Source organism: Parus major, chromosome 1A, assembly GCF_001522545.3.
Source record: "Parus major isolate Abel chromosome 1A, Parus_major1.1, whole genome shotgun sequence".
Taxonomy (NCBI): Eukaryota; Metazoa; Chordata; class Aves; order Passeriformes; family Paridae; genus Parus; species Parus major.
Genome location: NC_031773.1, coordinates 37,944,173 through 37,961,939, shown reverse-complemented (window position 1 = coordinate 37,961,939; position 17,767 = coordinate 37,944,173). Strand labels below are relative to the sequence as shown.

General features: G+C 35.9%; 2 protein-coding genes across 14 annotated transcripts in view; one reads left to right on the top strand and one right to left on the bottom strand.

Moving 5' to 3' along the window:
* The window catches only part of PPFIA2 (PTPRF interacting protein alpha 2), a 283,735-nt gene extending 281,566 nt beyond the window's left edge, over positions 1–2,169 (top strand). For all 13 annotated transcript variants that reach the window (XM_015628393.3, XM_015628390.3, XM_015628392.3 and 10 more), the window contains one exon: positions 728–2,169. The gene's annotated coding sequence lies outside the window, so the exon portion shown is untranslated. The remainder of the gene's footprint in view (positions 1–727) is intronic.
* Positions 2,170–4,523: 2,354 nt separating this feature from the next.
* ACSS3 (acyl-CoA synthetase short chain family member 3) overlaps positions 4,524–17,767 on the bottom strand; it is a 65,680-nt gene continuing 52,436 nt past the window's right edge. Inside the window, exons 12-16 of the mRNA XM_015626990.1 lie at positions 11,489–11,570; positions 10,401–10,523; positions 5,842–5,941; positions 5,586–5,761; positions 4,524–5,313 (exon numbers count right to left, since the gene is read on the bottom strand). Of these exons, the coding sequence (XP_015482476.1) occupies positions 5,248–5,313; positions 5,586–5,761; positions 5,842–5,941; positions 10,401–10,523; positions 11,489–11,570 (547 nt within the window). The 3' untranslated portion in view covers positions 4,524–5,247. The remainder of the gene's footprint in view (positions 5,314–5,585; positions 5,762–5,841; positions 5,942–10,400; positions 10,524–11,488; positions 11,571–17,767) is intronic.

The following is a 17,767-nucleotide window of genomic DNA, read 5'->3' as shown; positions in this document are numbered from 1 at the left end:
TGGATTTGGCATTCATAATATCCAAGCTTTCCCAACACCTTTAACTTCTAAAACATTTGTCATTGCTAAGTCAGAAAGGGTCATTCAGGACAGATTTCTTGCCACGGGCTGGAGCAATAGAACATATTACTTTAACTTTTATTCTAATGAAATACTAAAGGAGATGTAGCAAAATCAGTTATGTATTTTACCAAGGCTTCCAAAGAGAATTTATTAAGACAAATGGAGAGGCAGCATTCCAAAAAGATGAGAATGATAATCAGGAAGCAGCTGGTCCATAGCAAAGAAACTATCAGGGTGAAAAAGGTAAATGCTGTCAAGCTCAGTGAACTAGGAAGAAGAACTACAAAGTACATCAGCTGTGCAAGGTCTGCACATGGAAAAATGTGTGTTTAGCCTTGTGCCAAACAGGAAAAGATCTCCAGATGCAAGAAACTAATTCCAGTGCTGAACCAAAATAGCAGGAAAACAACTACAGAATGAACATAAGCAGCAATCTGTGTTGACTGAGGACAATTAGTAAAAGATTAAAATTAATTATTAGTAAGTTTATGTTGCAGATCTAAAACTGAACAAATGCATGCCTGCCATGAATACTCCAAACCCATGTTTTAGTAACTTAGTTACTAAAATACTTACTTAGTGCTATATTTTCTCTTGTCATTGCACTTTAGACTGAATTAGAATCATAGAATCTCGCTAATTAATGTTTATCTTTTTCTCTTAGATGTCATCTCTTTCTTCTACTTTACCTGAAGTGCACTACCGCTACTTAGGAAAAGAGCATTAAAACTCTTTGCAAGAACAGGTTAATAGGGAAGAGAACACATAAGGTTTATCATACAAACAGATATGATGTTCCTTTCATGTACTGGTTAGTTTAAAACAAGAATGAAGAATAACTAAATTACTAAAAAAAAGAAAACAAAACAATTTCCCCCTTTTTTCAGCATCTCTGTCATCAAAAATTTGACAGTAGTGCACATCCAAAGCTTTTATCAAATGAAGCCACTCATCTTTACATTGTTACATCTGTTTTACTGTAAAATACTAGACATTTACGTATTTACTGTGTATGTATTTCTTTTAAAATGTGTAAGTCTTATGTAAATGGATATAAATATGATTTTTTAAAAATAAAATCTATGGTACATGGGGTCTCAGTGCAAACATTTGACAATACAGTGTCAATAATACTGTTTGTATCTTTCCATTCCACCATTTTTACAGTTTTTGGATTGTAACAGTCAAATGAATATGTTTAGCAGAGTTAGAAGCTTCAACATGTTCCTACTGAGAAAAATCTGTCAATATTTAAAGCTGAACACCTGCCTCTGATGATGTATAACAGAATGACATAACCTGGAACTGAAGCCAAAAAGGACCTCTAAAGACAAAATGGAAATGTTAGATACCTACAGAGACGCACCATGATGGCTCATCTCTTAAAAACAAACAAACAAACCCAGAAGAACTGTTTATAAAAAAATAAAAATCAATTTAATAAAACATGATTTGTACAAAAAAACCAAAAACTTTCTTCTATGTTACCTGCGGACCAAGAGGAATCTTGCTGTACCAAGAGCCACCTTTTTGTTCCAGGATCTTCAAACACCAGCCAGCATTGGAAAAGTAAATCTAATATTTGCATAGAATCAGATTCTTATTTCCAGATATATTCAGCAAAGAAAAAGAAATAAAAGAGAAGCCAACCCCCACCATTTCTTCATTCTAACAGGGCATTAGACAGGCTCCTGTCTAACGTTATGCTTTTAGCCAAGATGGCCTTGCTGAGACTTCACAGAAGTCAGTTTTATCAGAGGAAATAACTGAAAGACAGAGTGATTAATATATAGTGTATAAAAGTTTAGAAGAGCAACTATTACCTGCTGTGGCTTTATTTGGTGGTGTTATTGTTGTTTATTCTTTGTTTAAATGGGAAGTTTCAAAGTAAGACCTACTTAATAGTCATTACCTATTTGCTATTTTTCTGCTGCTTGATCTTAGCTCAAGACCTGTCTTTTAGTTATTTCTTTTAGCAGTTTGATCTGCAATGTTTGCACGTACATAAACATTTGTTTTGTCTATTTTTATTTGGCAAACTTCGGTCAATCAGATGGTGAAAGATTTTTCTCCCCCAATGTCAATAAAAAAGAGAATTCAGTGCTATTTGTGTTCCTAAGTCTATTAAGTTTGTTATGTAGTAGCATTGTTTGGAAACCAGCTCCTTCTCACAGCTAAGCATAAGCACATTTTGGCACTAACAGCGATGAGTTACGATGGAGTTACTGGTGAGAATCTGCCACGAGAGGGAGCACAGATCTTGCTGATGGGCACAAAGTGCTGGCACGGTCATAGCACACAACTGTAGAAAATCAGGGCTCTTGTATGCACAGCTCTTGGACTTGACCAACATCATTCTCTTCCCTCAGCCTCCTTTTGGATTATTTTAGTGCAGAATGTCACGAAGTAAAGCAATGCAAACACTGCCACTGCTACTGTCAGTGCCAGCAGTACCGTGTGAATACATATTCCCTCATAAACACCAGCTCTTGCTTTACAGAATTGCTTTTGCAGGCCATGCTAAAATGTAGAGGGCAAAGGGGAATTAAGTGTGTTGAGGAAAAGAATGAGCCAGTTATTATGACCAGTGCAGAAGTTATCCTGTCCCAGGAGTACAGCACACACAAATTATATATTTCACAGTGAAAGAAAACAGACCAGAAGAATTTAAAACAGTATTATTGTGACTTCAGTTTTGATTTAGATAACATACCAATAACATACCAAGTCTCCTAATTCATCCTGTCTCCCTCACATAAGCTGAAGCTCTACTCTCTGCAGCTAGAAACTGTGGTTATTCTAAATGTTGCCTATTTTGCCCCAACCCTTTCAGTACACTGAGAATTAACTACTGCATCTGCCTTTTACAGCCAAAGTTCAGTAACTCACTGACCATTCAAATCTACCCACTTGTTGCTTCTCTCTAAAAACAAAATTAAGAAAATTACTGCTGTCCTACTCCTTCTTAAATAGGCTTGTTTTTCTTGATGGTATGCCCAGATTGCTAGGCAGCACAGCCAAGGGCAACTACTCCTTCTCCCTCTCTTGAGCTTGGCTAAGACAAAGCATTCTGCAATTGCAGTTCCTCAGCAAAAGGCTCCTCTGGAAATCAAAAGAATGGCCATGAAACAATTTTCACACACGGTATTGCTGCAATAAGGTGCCTTTTTTTGCCCGGGTCTTCTGACAGAAGACCCCCCCTACTCTTGCAATTACACGATGGCTACAGCCAAGGTAAGGATAGCAAACATACACAACATTGCCTCACCTTCAACTGCAACAGGAACAGCCACATATCCTGTGAATGTGCCACAGTTTCTCTGTGATAATACGACCTTTGTAGTGTCTCACTGAATCAAGAAAAAAACCACACCTCTGACAACTCCCAAGAACTCCCTCTTGCTCCGTAACTGCTGGGCTGTTGCTAAATTGTAGCATTGTAGCATTGTGAAAAGGAAAAAGTCTGTGCAAGTCAGTCCATTACTTGGCATGGGCCCCCTGTTAAAGCTTTTTTACTTGAATCTATCACTTCTATAAGAAGTACTGAAAGAAAGTTATAAGGACACCACTGAAGAGCAAAATTATTCCCACCTTCAAATCTCCAACCTGTATATTTAGCAAATCTACCATAAAGCATCATTAGCATTTACTCAATCTTTGCATGTTTTATTCCCTGTTCAGATTGTGATTTTCAGCAGAAGCAAATAGGTGAGAGGGAGTGGGGCACCTTGTGCAATGATTTGGCAGGAAACAAGGACAGTGCAGGCTCAAACTGAGCAGTTTCAGCATGACTGTATGACCTAGTTCAACATGACTGGCCCAGCTGTCTGCAGTCCCTAGTGAAAAAACACATGGACATTTTACTCAGTTCTTATGTAACTGGTAGAGCTCACTAACTCCAGAGAAGTGTCACAGGCACAAGGCACCACCAGGCTCATGTTAAGTGGAACCTATCACCTTTTAGCTCCTACATCAATCTGGTGCTTTATTCCATTGCTTTCCAGGGATGTCATCCTTACCTCTATCCACCACTAAATAAAAGCAATTTTGGACCCTTTTGAGGACCTCTCATATACAACAACATCATCTGATTTTGTCTGTTTCTTACTGTTTCTTTCTCTGGTAAGTACTGCTGAGTTTCAGCAACTTCTCTGCTTTTATACTTTTCTGAGCATCTATTTTTAAAAGGGCTTTTACACTTACTGTTCAATTAAATACCTTCAGTTTCAGAAGTAATGTATGTAAAAAGTGTATTCTCCATCCCCTGGCTTGTTGAGAACCCTGTAATGAATCTAAAATGGCCCATAAAGTCCAAAATGGGCTGCTTAGTATCCATATTTGCTTAATTTCTTGGTTATATGTATCTCAGCCTAAAATGTTTAATTATGGCAGCAAAAGCACGTTCTGATTGTCCTTATCATAATGGATACAAATCACCAAAAAAAAAAATTAGCAGAAAATTCAAAGGGTAAATGCCTGCTTTTATTTAATATACAACGGGTTTCCTGAATACTACTGTGGACAAATCAATATTTTAACAGATTTCACAGAAATTATTTATCATTTTACAAAAAAGACTCTTCAGAAAGTGATTGAGTAAAAAAAAAACAACATAGCAATCTAATTTATAGCAGAAAGACTTGGGAAAAAAAAAAAGAAAATGGAATCAAGAGAACTAATCTTAAAATTTTTAATTTTAGAAAAATCTAAAACACAAGAGCTTATAATTTACAAGTAAGAACAACTGATGCCTGCAACAATTTTCACAATTGAATTCCTTTTTTGTTCTCCTCTGTTCAATATTTACCTTTTGTAAGCTCCTTCAGCCAAACAAAAGTTACTGGTCATATTACAAAATAACAGATTGAAATGTAAGGTTACATCACACCATGTAAAATGGATAATCCAATTACTCCTTCCCTTTAAGGCTACAGCAATGTATGAACTCTATTTGCAATTCTTAGCCATCTTAATAACCAGCACATATTGACAGCATGCAGAGACTTTACTATATCTCAGTGGCTTTGGCAAGATGGTTAAAGAACAAAGTAATGTTTCTGCTGTAAAAACATTTAGTCCCAAATCACTACTTGTTTTTAAAATGTGGCATTCTTAACAAAAAAAACCTTCTTTGTATACTTTAATAACTGAAATGCTTGTTATTATGTAGTATTATTATCACATTTAATTTTTCTTTAGCAATTCTTCAATGTGTTTAAACACACTAGCATCTTCAATGGTTGGTGTTACCTGAAAAGGAAGAACACAGTAGCATGTGATAGGAGGTAAGAATTTCATTCAGAGATTCTTCTAAATTTAAACTTCAAAAGCAATCAAGAAAAAGGTATCTGTAAAGTTTTGAAACATGAAAATCTTTTGGATAATTTGCAACAGAAATAAAACAAAGTACTACCTGAAGTCATGAACCAGTTGCAGAACCGTCAAGAGAATCAAAACCACCATGTTCTACCTTTGGATGTGCATGTGTACCTAATTTATTAAAGCAAACATCTCTAACTTACCTTGTATGGCTTTCCACTGATGAGTGCAGAGAGAGCAGAACGTGGAATCTTGCCAGAGCGTGTTTTTGGCAGCTGTGTCACAAACATCCCCTTCTGGAAAGCTGCTACTGGACCAATGTTGGTCCGAACCCGCTCAACAATCTCTTTCAAAATCTTACTCTCTTGTGTCTTTACACCTAGTGAAGAAGGTAAAATCCTTTATCTTTTCTGAGACTTTTGCAAGTGTTAGTGACATCAGTTATCAGTGAGTTCTCACCTTGTCTCAGTACACACAGGGCAAATGGAACATGTCCTTTTAAAGGATCCTCCTGGCCCACAACAGCACAGTCTGCCACAGCAGGATGGAAGAGGATACACTGAGGGATGGAAAAGAAAACAATTGAAATAATAATAGATAAAATTTTAGTGAAAAAAATGGTATGGTATGGTATGGTATGGTATGGTATGGTATGGTATGGTATGGTATGGTATGGTATGGTATGGTCAAAAAACTTTTTAGACTTCTTATATTTTAACAGCAAAAGGTCAGTGCATACACCTCAGGATTCCAATTACATGTTGAAGACGTACATGTATGTATATTTTCATATATACTCATGTATACTTTTCAAACAAATGGAAGAAATAAAAGCTTTATCAGCACAAAACAGAAATATTGAACAAACCACAGGGAATTTCCTTACAGCTTTGTGAGAGTATAACGTCTTTGGTTTTGTTAGTGAGATCTCTGCTGGAACAAATAACATTTGTCTAACATGGGTAACATGGGATTTAAATGCAGGGAGTAAGGACCAAAACCACAGAAACACTCTTACTACAGACATATAGCATCCTACTGGTTCATTTTCTCTGACTCTTATTTTTTCATTCTTTGTTGCTGTAAAAGCATAGTTTCAACCAAGGCCAAATACATGTGCAGGCACAGCTTGCAGCCAGCCTAGGTCAGCTCACTCTCTTGGAAACATTAGGTCTCTGTTTCCTGGGATAAAAAAGGGAATTAAATCAGAGCCTCATCACATTGATAACATGTATCAAACTCTTTTTTAGGTTAAAAGAAATAGTAAGCTTCCAATTAGCCAGCTGAAAAACAGTCACCAAGATGTTTCAGCACATACCAAGACAGACAAAGCTGGCTTTAAGATACCACTAGTTGTGAATCCTCTTCCAAAGCAACTGGCTCTTTTCAATGTGCCTTGGGACATTTTGCTGTCAACAGTGCCTTCAGCATTTTTCAGTCCTCTGGATTCGACCACAAGGAGGACCTAACTTGACCCTACACAGAAACCACATAATGCGATTATGCTTGGAATTTATCTGTGCATACAAGGGCTATGTGCTTGCTAATAACTGAACTTCACATACTGTGTTGCCAAAATCAAGGCAGTGGGATGACTAAGTTTTAGGAATAAAGACACCTTTTGGTTGTTTTTATTAAGTAGGAATACCACATTGGCATTAGTTACTCATACAGTGGTGTGAGAATGAGAAAGGAAAAAAACCTGAAAGACGGGAAAGCTGAATCACTGTTGTTCCAATTAACAAAAGGGAGGCTCTTGTATGACCTGTTTATGAAACTGATGAGGGATGGAACAATTCAAAGGGTCTACGATAACACATCTTCAAAACAGATTTCACCATCCTTAGGCTTTATAGTGAAAACAGGAAGGAGAAACTGACTCCATGTGTCATGGTCAGTACAACACACACCAAGTAGTTTTTAGCAAAATAAGACCACTCAATGTGTTTCTAACCCACTTTGTCAGAAGCTATACTCATTTCACAAACTATGATCCTAGAAATGCCCCATGACAGAAAAAAGGCAAATGGAAATCACTGACCTAACAGTAGATGCACGCTCTATCCAAGTACAGAAGTGTGACCATTTATGCACAGCTTTTATAACTGGATTATTTCTAATTATAATTTTATATTATTTTTTATAATTATATATACAAATATATATATAATTCATATAATAATTTTAATTAGATAGAATGTGGACAAGCTAAATATAGAAGAGTGCACTGGGCTTATCCCAGAATCAGAAGGGCAGAAAAGCCTGCTTCAAGAAGCTGAATATACACAAATGCATTTAAATTCAGGTGCAGCCTACTTTGTCCAAAAGTCATTGTATCTACACTGACAAATCATATAGGAATTAATCTTATGGAAGTCCAAATCCCTACAGGCTTTCAATGCATCACATACATTTAATGCACTTTGGTCACTTACAGGCCAGAACCTCAGTAATGCATTACATTTCCTGCTATAAATTTCCATTTTTTCCTGCTCTATCTTCTTGACTACAAAAACCTGATAGGCATATATAACCAAAAATACCAAAAAGGCAAAAACAGGAAAGAAAAAGAAAATGAATTATGGAAAGTTGACTATTGAGTCAACAACCACATTAAATACAGGATTTCCACAGGAATACAGAAAAAAGATTTACAGTAAACTGGCATTACCATCAAATATAATTACCTACCAGGCATCAACAAGACTCCTAAGATGAAGACTTAAATGTTGCCAGATTGTTTTGTTGTATTTTGGTTTTGTCATTCCAGTCTGTCACTTATTCATAAGTCTTATGGGTAGCTGGAATAGTGTAGTTATTGTAGTATTTTTCTTCAGATTATCCAAAGTTCTATTAATATGTCTTTGACTTTTCAAATGCTAACTTCAAATGACTGAAATTAGTAATTAGTGAATACTAATTTTAGAATTATCAAACTTTGTTAAACAACTGAAAAGAACAGAAACAGCACTAGACATTTAAAAATTGTTTAAAGTAATAAAAAACTTGAGGAAGTGAAATGGTTTTTCCTAGTATGATTACTGGGCACAAGGATGGATGGCAAATGTGGCGGCAGACAGAAACATCAGTGGATCAGGGAAAAGGGATTTCTCATGATAAATTCCTCAGTTCTCAGTTTCAAGTCTGTTGCCTCAGATAGTCAAGATTTGATTAAGCTGTGGGTTTGTTTTTTCTTTCAGGAAGGGTCAAGAAGGAACACTACAGATTTACAGACCAAAGACAGGGGTGGATCAACACACAAGATGAGGTTCCCATAATGGCCACCACTCACTGACTGGCCAAGTAAACTGTAATATCTGCTGCATTGCAGTAAACATAGAGCTCCAATAGTATTAACAGATACATTAGACAAAGAAACTTACTGTGTGGAATATAACAGAGCTAGAACACTTAGTAAAAGCACTAAGGAAAAACTTGTTAAATTTGTAATGCAGCTGTAATGTAAATGTAGATAACATATGTGCTCAGCAAGGTGACTGTCAATTACTTAATGATGCTATGGACCTCTAATTCTGTATTTACTGATCTTACTAAGGACCTAGTTGTGGTCTTCTTAACACTTTCCCATTTAACCAGCAATTTGCTGTGCATGCATTAACATCACTCTTGGTTTCTAGCTTTATTCAAAAGGTGAATAGAAAAGCTTCTAGAATGTCACAGCAATGAAACATGTGTTTCTGGGGGAAAGACCTAATGAGCAGGGAGAGAAAACAGAGATACTGAGAAGCTCAGTATGATGGATCCAAAGGTAATACAGCAGAGAAGGTGATTCAATTAATCATTTGTTACAGCAGCTTCAGACTCTGAAGCAAAGAAAATGCCCAGCTCGGCCCATGAGTAGTAGAGCAGTAAGGGATGGGGATGAGATTCCTGCTGTGCTTTAGTAAGGGAACACAAAAAACTACTTCTAAGGAAAAGAGGTTTAAGCAGACTGAAAGTACCTTTATATCTCATAGACCCAAGTCAGGACAGCAGCTATTTCAACTCCCTGGCTGACCAGTCCTTGATGGATTAATGTTTATGTGAAATCATTCACTTCTGTGTAATCAGAATTTCTTCTATTCTCTTCAAAGTTTTCTAGCCATCAAAATAAAATAGTCACTAGACTAACAGACATTATAAAACAAAAAATGACTCACAGATTAGTTTCTGATTCAGTGAACAGTTAAATGAAGAGTTCTTAAAAGCCTATTTTTCTCTTGTACATGCACAGCACACCTTTTCCTATACTCCCTGAATAAGCAATTGATATGTCATCAGGGAAATTTGTAACTGGCAATCAATCACAGTGACTCCAGAAAGGTGAGTGAACAATGATATGAAATTCAGACACTATTATGAACTTGGCTGTTTTCAACTTTTTGGAGTTGCATGGGTATTACATTAATGACTTTCAATTTAACAGCAGGGTTTTTTACAGAAATTTTCATTGTTCATTTAGCACTGCTCATACAATAAGAGACAAAACAGCTGTCAAAAAATGATGAAGTCTTCCAATCAAGAAAAACCGCTAAATGTGAATGTCTGAAAAAAAAAAAGTATCAGCCAACACTGAGCATTGCATTTTAGGAAAAAGGTTTCTACCCCTAAGTAACTACAGTAGCTGGTGAAACTACTTGTCACACTGACACTACACTATCCTAATGTATTCCCAAATAAATACATTATTTGAGCAAAAAGGTATGCTTCCCACTCTACCACACTGCCCCTTAACTCCACCTTCAAATACTAAATTATGCCTCCCTTACCAATCCCATGGTATAAACTGCTTATTATTGACTAAATTTGTTATGTTTCTGGAAAGCATCTTAATAGGAAGAACATGAAACAGAAATGTTTAGGTAAAAGTACAAATGGAAATGCAAACAAAACAAGCAGAAAGAAAATGAGGGATCTTCCTGTGTGAGATTTTGAGATGTGATGAAATATGGGATTTTCAGTCTCAGCTTGCTTTATTCATCTTTCACTCTTCTATTTTGTTGTCAGGCAATGCTAACCTCTTCAATCGCACCTGCTGAAATTCTGTGCCCGGCAACATTGATCACATCATCAGCTCGAGACAGGACATACAGATATCCATCCTCATCCATATAACCAGCATCCATAGTATCATAATATCCCTAAATATAACACAATGAAAAATAAAGTCAGAAAGAGTACTAGGAATATTCATAAATTTACCATGAAATGCAAAAATACAAAAAAATAAATCTGTTTCAAATTATGTAAGTTTTTGGTGTTTGAAAGATTTATTTCTGTAATATTTGTCACTGTTTTTATATCATATTATCCTGTGCAGCTCCCTTTCCAGAAAGGGAAAAGTTTTGTTGTCTTTATTGATACAGAACAGAAAAAAATAGATAAATCCTGACATTTTTCCAACTCTGCTTACTTTGATCCCTGACAGCTTGGAGAAGGATGTTGCCTGGATCTACACAAGGAGAATGGAATTGCTGCAATATAATGACAGCTGTCAAATTGCTCCTAAAGATATTCCTGTTTGCTGTACCCAAACATACGCTGTCATCATGATGCAATTGCACACTAAAAATAATTTGTGTGACAACTCAGTCATTTACTTTCATTGAGCCAAATCTTCTATTTTCAACATTTGTATAAGGCAAATCTACCTACTTGCAAGGAACACAGTAAGCCAGTCCTTGGATAGTTCATCTGACAAGGAAACATAACTAATGCAGCAAAGAGCCCCCAGTGTATTCAGGTGCACAGTGGACCAGTGTGTGTTTTGGAGGGGTACCAAGTTAGAATGGCTGCAGGCCAACAGGAGGAGTGCATTTGAAGCTGTGCTAGTGCAAGGTTGCAGGCTTACAGCTTAGATTAAATGACATGAAATGACTTTTTGGCTCAAAAGCTTATGGTGTACTTCTTCTGTTTCAGATCTTAAAAAAAAACCAGCATACTCAAGAGCTGAAATTATAGGTGAAAAAGAATTTTTATATACGTATCAAAGATCTCCACTGAAATTATGACAATTTATCGTAAACTGTTTCCCAGATTAAATCTATTATCATTTCAGTTTTGAAGTATTACCAGAAGCTTAAAGAATTGATTTCATAATTCTTACTGGAAATTTTTGGAAATATAACTTCTGAAATGTTTCTTGATTTTCCCAAAGGCCTGAGAAGGCTCCAGGAGGCAAAGGCAACCTTAAATTGAAAAGAGCAGAGAGAAATAAGAAAAGCAAATATAACAAATACAACTCATGCTTTCCATTAATACTCTGTTTTCAGGTAAATAATCATTGTCTACACAATCAGAAAACAGTTCAGCTTAATAATACGCTGGTAACTAATAAAAAAAGCTATATATTATTGTCATCAAATGTATATAGCTCTGCATGGTATCCAGACCTTACCTTTTACATAATACAAGCACCTCAGTAAAATAATATTCGGTCTATTAAACACTATATTCTGTACTATAAATACATTTAGCATTTAGCTTTTAACATTTCTAAGGATTAAATATCTCTACAAAATTTGTGCATACACACTATGATACAGGAAACTGCATTATTACAGGTGTCTCTTTCTCTAACAGCCATACACACCCACACATGCACAGATGAATTATCAGACACACAGATCTTTAGTTTCTGTAAAAAGATAAAACTCAAAGGACTTCAGTCATGAGAATCTGAATAAAAATGCTTTTCTGTTTAAACTGTGCATAATACTATTGGTAATACTGGAGAAGTTCTGTGAAAGTATATTGATACAAGCCACTAATAGAGCTTTAAAAAATAACTCTACTTAAAGCTGCAATATTCTGGATTGCTTTATTTGTTGAGTTTGGAATACATATTAAACACCCCTTCTTCAGTCAGTGACATGGGCATGAGAAAATATGGGACACTTCACATACGTATCTGTCAGGAGAGAAACTGCAGAAGCTTCAGCTAAAAAAGTGCTTGTTTCTTCATAGCTCTGACAGGGCACACACAGATTTCTTTAACTGCCTGAGAGATACATATCCAGGCATATCAACAAAAGTTTTATGGAGTTTACCCCTAATAACAGAGAGAGAATGATCATGTAAACAAACATATTTATTTAGATAAAACCATAAATGCACCATACAGATTTTACTAGCATATGTCTGCATTGCTAACTAGCAAATATTTAGCCAGAAGTATTTTATTTTCTGCTGATAGTATCCCTGTGACACTAAAAGGCAACATCTCTAGCAGTGAAACAGTTCTCTGTAGCATAGCAATTCTGATGTCATTACAAGTCTCCTATGATGGTCAGTCACAAGAACAGGTGCCACCAGCTCTGTGACATGTACAATTCTAGCACTATATTTACAAAAAGAATAGTTATAGTTTTATATATACATATATATATATATATATATATATATATATATAGAGGGAGAGAGAGNGAGAGAGAGAGAGAGAGAGAGAGAGGGAGACAAACACAATAAAAACATCCTAGCTATGGTAAAAAGAGTAAAACTACATTTAAAAGGTCATATCATCCAGTAGTGATTTGAATGCCTGATTTTCTACAATCCTTGTTTTTTCAGCTTAATTCAGGCCAGCTAGCATAATAGAATATACTACTATAAATATTGCTGGTTTTTATCTGAGGGTTCTGGCTCAACACATCCCATATATCACATTCCTTGAAAGTACAGTTAAGGTATGGCCAGAAATGCCAAGACACTTCCCAGTAGTTACCCAGTGTTCAGGAGGGCAGGTTGACTTCTGCCCATCTGGAAGAAATTCACTGCCCTATTTTAAGCCTCTCAAGCTTAGTAAGTGTCTCTGGGATACAAAAACATGACCTGTGGAGTGTTTGCCTTGGAAAAAAATATAAGAAAATTGATCCTAGTGTTTGTGTATGCCTGTGTTTAAAAAAAAACCAAATGTATGCCTATGTTTATTGGTTTTGTTTAGATTCAAGTAAAGCCACCAGAGAATGGCAGTTACTATGGTTGTTGCCTGGTTGCTAATAGTACAGCAATTCATAACAGCCTCAGTCATTGCAAATTTTGCACTTTAAATTTATTTAGCAGTCTGAAACACTTTCATGACGGTAGACAAAGAACAATTCATATTGATGAAGTCCCTAATTTCCCCACAGCTCTATTCAGTGCTTTGCAGTTAGTCACTGAATAGAAAAAAAAAGCAGTTTTACTGCTGAAATTAGAAAAGCATTTACCTTTCTGTCATTGTTTAAAAATATAAACAGAAGTGTGGAGCATATCACCAAAAATACAACTCTCACTTCTACTATTTGGTATTCTTGTCCTTGTTGGGACTTTTTTTTATTCCAATGGGGAGACCAGGGGTGTCTCATGTTCTAGTTTGATGGGCATTTTTTTGCTTGTTTCTTGGGGTTTTTTAGGAAAATTGTATTGATAAACACATACATGGAGCATAATCTGTGATCCTGTGGAAACCAGACTGCTAAATAAGTGGTTACCACAGGCATCTCTAGAGCATATATCACAGCACAATACACACAACATCTGAAAATGTGCTTCTGTGGCTTTCTGTGAAAGATCACTTGCAGTTAGAACCCCACTCATCAACTAAGCAAAAAGTGAATTCCTTCTTCCATGTGTCAATCTTTCAGGTACAGTAATTCCAGAGCAATGGGCACATACAATTCTTTAATGAAAGCATCTTTCTTGGCATCATGACTGAGTAGAGTTTCTAGGTTTTGTGCAAATACAAATTAATAAAGGTAGAATTCAGCTTGCCAGAACATAATTATGTGTATTGAAATTTTGTCAGGACATCAGAATTAAAATGTCCAGAGACAAACATACCTCCAAACCACTGCTGTCAGTGGGAATGCTGCCATGAATTCCAAAGGGAGCAGAACTGGATCATAATTACATGCAAGGAGCCAGAAGAGAGAAAATGAGACTGTCCAAAAATAACAGCAACCTGAAAATAGACATCTCTCGTTTTTATCAACCCCTCCATAAAAAAATACATTTTGAGATGTTTGATTTGGGTCTTTTTGCCCTAGAAAATGTAACATACACACCCACAATAACTCAGCATTTAAAAACTGTTGGCTCTTGGTCTGAAAACTGAATTGATACTCAAGATCTTTCAGCGATATTTTTACTACTAAGAGATTACTGACCAAAAATGCCAGGTATGCATAAGTAAGCACGACTGCCCCTCAGATAGTCCTGCTTCCCTTTGACAAGGGACAGGATCACAGAAGGCCAAGACAGGAGTAGGTTCCTTTATTACCATTTTCACAACATACAAAGAAGTTGCTTTGCTTGGTTTCTCTTTTGGACATATTTACTGTATTTCTGTAGCTATCTGTTACCAGCACAGTAACAGGAGTACAAATTATTCTATTCTCCATTTACTCCAGTCAAAGTAAGATTAAAATTGTTGAAGTACAAGAACACAGATCTAGGCCTATTTCTCATTTAAAGACTGAATACATTTTAAACAGCATCAGGGAAACCAGGCAAACTTTGTAAATTAATGATTTAAATCATATGGGTTCATTTTAGAAAGATTCATTCTGGTTACATTTTAAAATGATAAGCAGGTAATTTCATTATAAATTGGGGAGACAAGATGAATGAGCTTGACAGTACCACAAAAAAAAAAAAACCTCTGAAGTACTTTAACTGTTTTCTGGTACAGAATTTCAAATGACAATCATTATTTGCTTTTTTAAGCATTGTTTTACAGTTCATTTGTTTTTCATACAATGGTGGTAGACCTTCCACAGAACAGTCCACCTTTAGCTTAGCCCAAGAAATCTGACTCCCACATAGCACATCTTTTCAGAATGCCACTCATCAAAATGGTGTAAGATTCCTTGTTAATGGAACCAAGCAATTAATGACAGAGAACTCAAAAGATAATTTGCACAGAAAAGCAGATTTCTGAAATGAAATAAAAAATTACTGGAGATGTTACCTTGCTGGAATTCAGAAAAGACATCCTTTTATTTTATGGTAGGCAATGATACTCTGAGGCTATTCATTACAGCCAGTCAAAGCAAATATAAGCCACTGTTAAATGAGTTTGGGTTTCCAAATGGCACAAAATAATCTTGACTGGCAGTTATAATTATTAGTCAGCATTTATGTAGCGTAGTGCATAAACGTCATTCTTATAAAAAAATTTTATTGCAACTTTAAAAAGCTTCTGGAAGCTTTTTCAGACTCTAGGAACAACACCACAGGAAAAAGGGTAGAGAAGAATAGAGGATCTTGAACATTCATCAGTCTGCATGAAAGATTACTTTAGTTAGCTGAAAGGGGTCACAAAAGTAGTTGATCTCAGTGTGAATTTTGCTGTAGTGGGAAAAGAGAAAAAGCCATAAAAAACTAGTGAAACTGCTTGGAAAAATTTCAAAGTAAAGGAAGTTCAAATGGTATTTACATGCAGTCAGCCAGAGATCTGCTAGAAAAAACATCTTTGGACAAATTGCTCTCACATTGGAAGACCTACTCATTGTTTTATCTGTAAAGGGAAAAGACAAAGCTGATAAATATGTAAAAGGCTATTAGGAAGATAAATCTTTTGCACAGGTTCTTTATTTAAACTGACCTTCCATGTAACACAGGCTGAAAGATGCCCTCTACTAAATCCTGCCTCAACCCCACAACTTTTGGTTAAAATAGATATCCAGGTTAGACCTAAAAATATCAAAGTAAACCACCATACTCCCAAGATTTTATTCCGATGTCTTAATACCTTCACTGCTAAAACAGTGTTTTATTTCTCATCTGAATGGATCTAGCTTCAGCTTCCAATTTCTTTATGCTAAACAGACATCTCTCAGAGATTATTTTGTCCTCTGAGTATTTCCTGGCCTTGAAAAGGTCAGTATTTTACTGATCTTGGGTAAATTACATACCACAGGTTTTTGTACCATGCAGATTTCAGCACTTGGATCACTGTCATTCATATTTTCCCCAATATCCAGTCACTTTCTCATTAGTGTTTTGAAATACAGACATAAGAACCAAACCTAATGCATCAATGGATGTACTAACATCACATCCACAGACAGCAACATTGGCTCCTCTTCAGTTTCCCTACCTAATAACAATCATATTGCCTGCTTAGCTACACTAGCAGCTGCCTTTCATTCAAAGATCCTGTGTATCCAGAGGCTTATCTGCTGTAACATAAAAAGCTCCTTTGGAAGTCACTGCATTCTAGGGTCCTTCATCTTACAGAGCTAGAAAATTTTCACTTTACCTAGCTGTATAGCCCTTGCTTACAGGAACATATTGTCATTGCCTCCTTTTCCTCCTGGGCAGAGGAAGAGCACAGAGCTGTGACTTTTCCCATGGGTGTATCCCAGTTGGAATGACCAAACTTTGACTCATCAACTCTTACAAGATCTTACTTCAGTTTTTTTAATGAAATATCAAGGTACTACAATGCACTGCAAAAGACTGCAACCTTTTCTTTCCCTTTTCTTTTCTTTAAGCTCTAGCATTCTATTGAGCATTATGGTTATATTCCTGGCTCCAGGTTTCTTCATCCTTCCAAACAGACCCTGACTTTCTTTTTAACGCATCGTAAGAAATGTTGAGTGAGTCAGCTATTTATTGAACATTTATTTGCTCATTAAATACTGCAAAAATATTGAACACATCGACATAAACAGGAAAACTGTCAATGGGTTGCTTACTTTGAGTAACACCTTTTCGACAGAAGGATATTCACTCTAAGGTATCTGCTTTGGAAGTACGGTCATGTTTCTCTTTGACTAACTCATAATGTATAATCATAAAAAAACTGTGAATTTATAATTACTATTTATTTATAAATATTTACTATTTAAAATTTATCATTAATAAATAATTTTAAATGTATTTTAGTTTTTACAGCACTGTACATAAAGTTTTGCATGATTGTACTAGATACAATGGAGTGGGTCATCATTTGAAACATTCTTTTAGACCATTCTGATTTTTCTTCCTCTTCCGTCACTAGTTTCAAATCCACAAAAAAAAAAAAAAAAATTCTACAATTTTAGTAGTTTATAGAGCCTCTCAGCCACTTTTCTTAAATGCAATTAAACCAATGCAACTAAACCATTTCAGAATCACTGTATGATGTAACTACATTGTCTCACCTCCTGCTGAATATGAAACCTACTAACGTGATTCCATGCAGTGGAGATCTCTAAAGCAAACTTGTAAATACTCACCCCGCAAAACTCCATTATTATGGTACAAAATTAACTATACAAACACTAGAGTAAGTCTAACTAGGGTCTAGCAGCAAATTTACTGGCAGTCACTACTCTCTGGAAAAAATGAGCACAAGGCAAACATTGTCCTGTTGTGGGTGAATATATAGAATAATGCTAGCTAGTGCTGATGAGTGCTT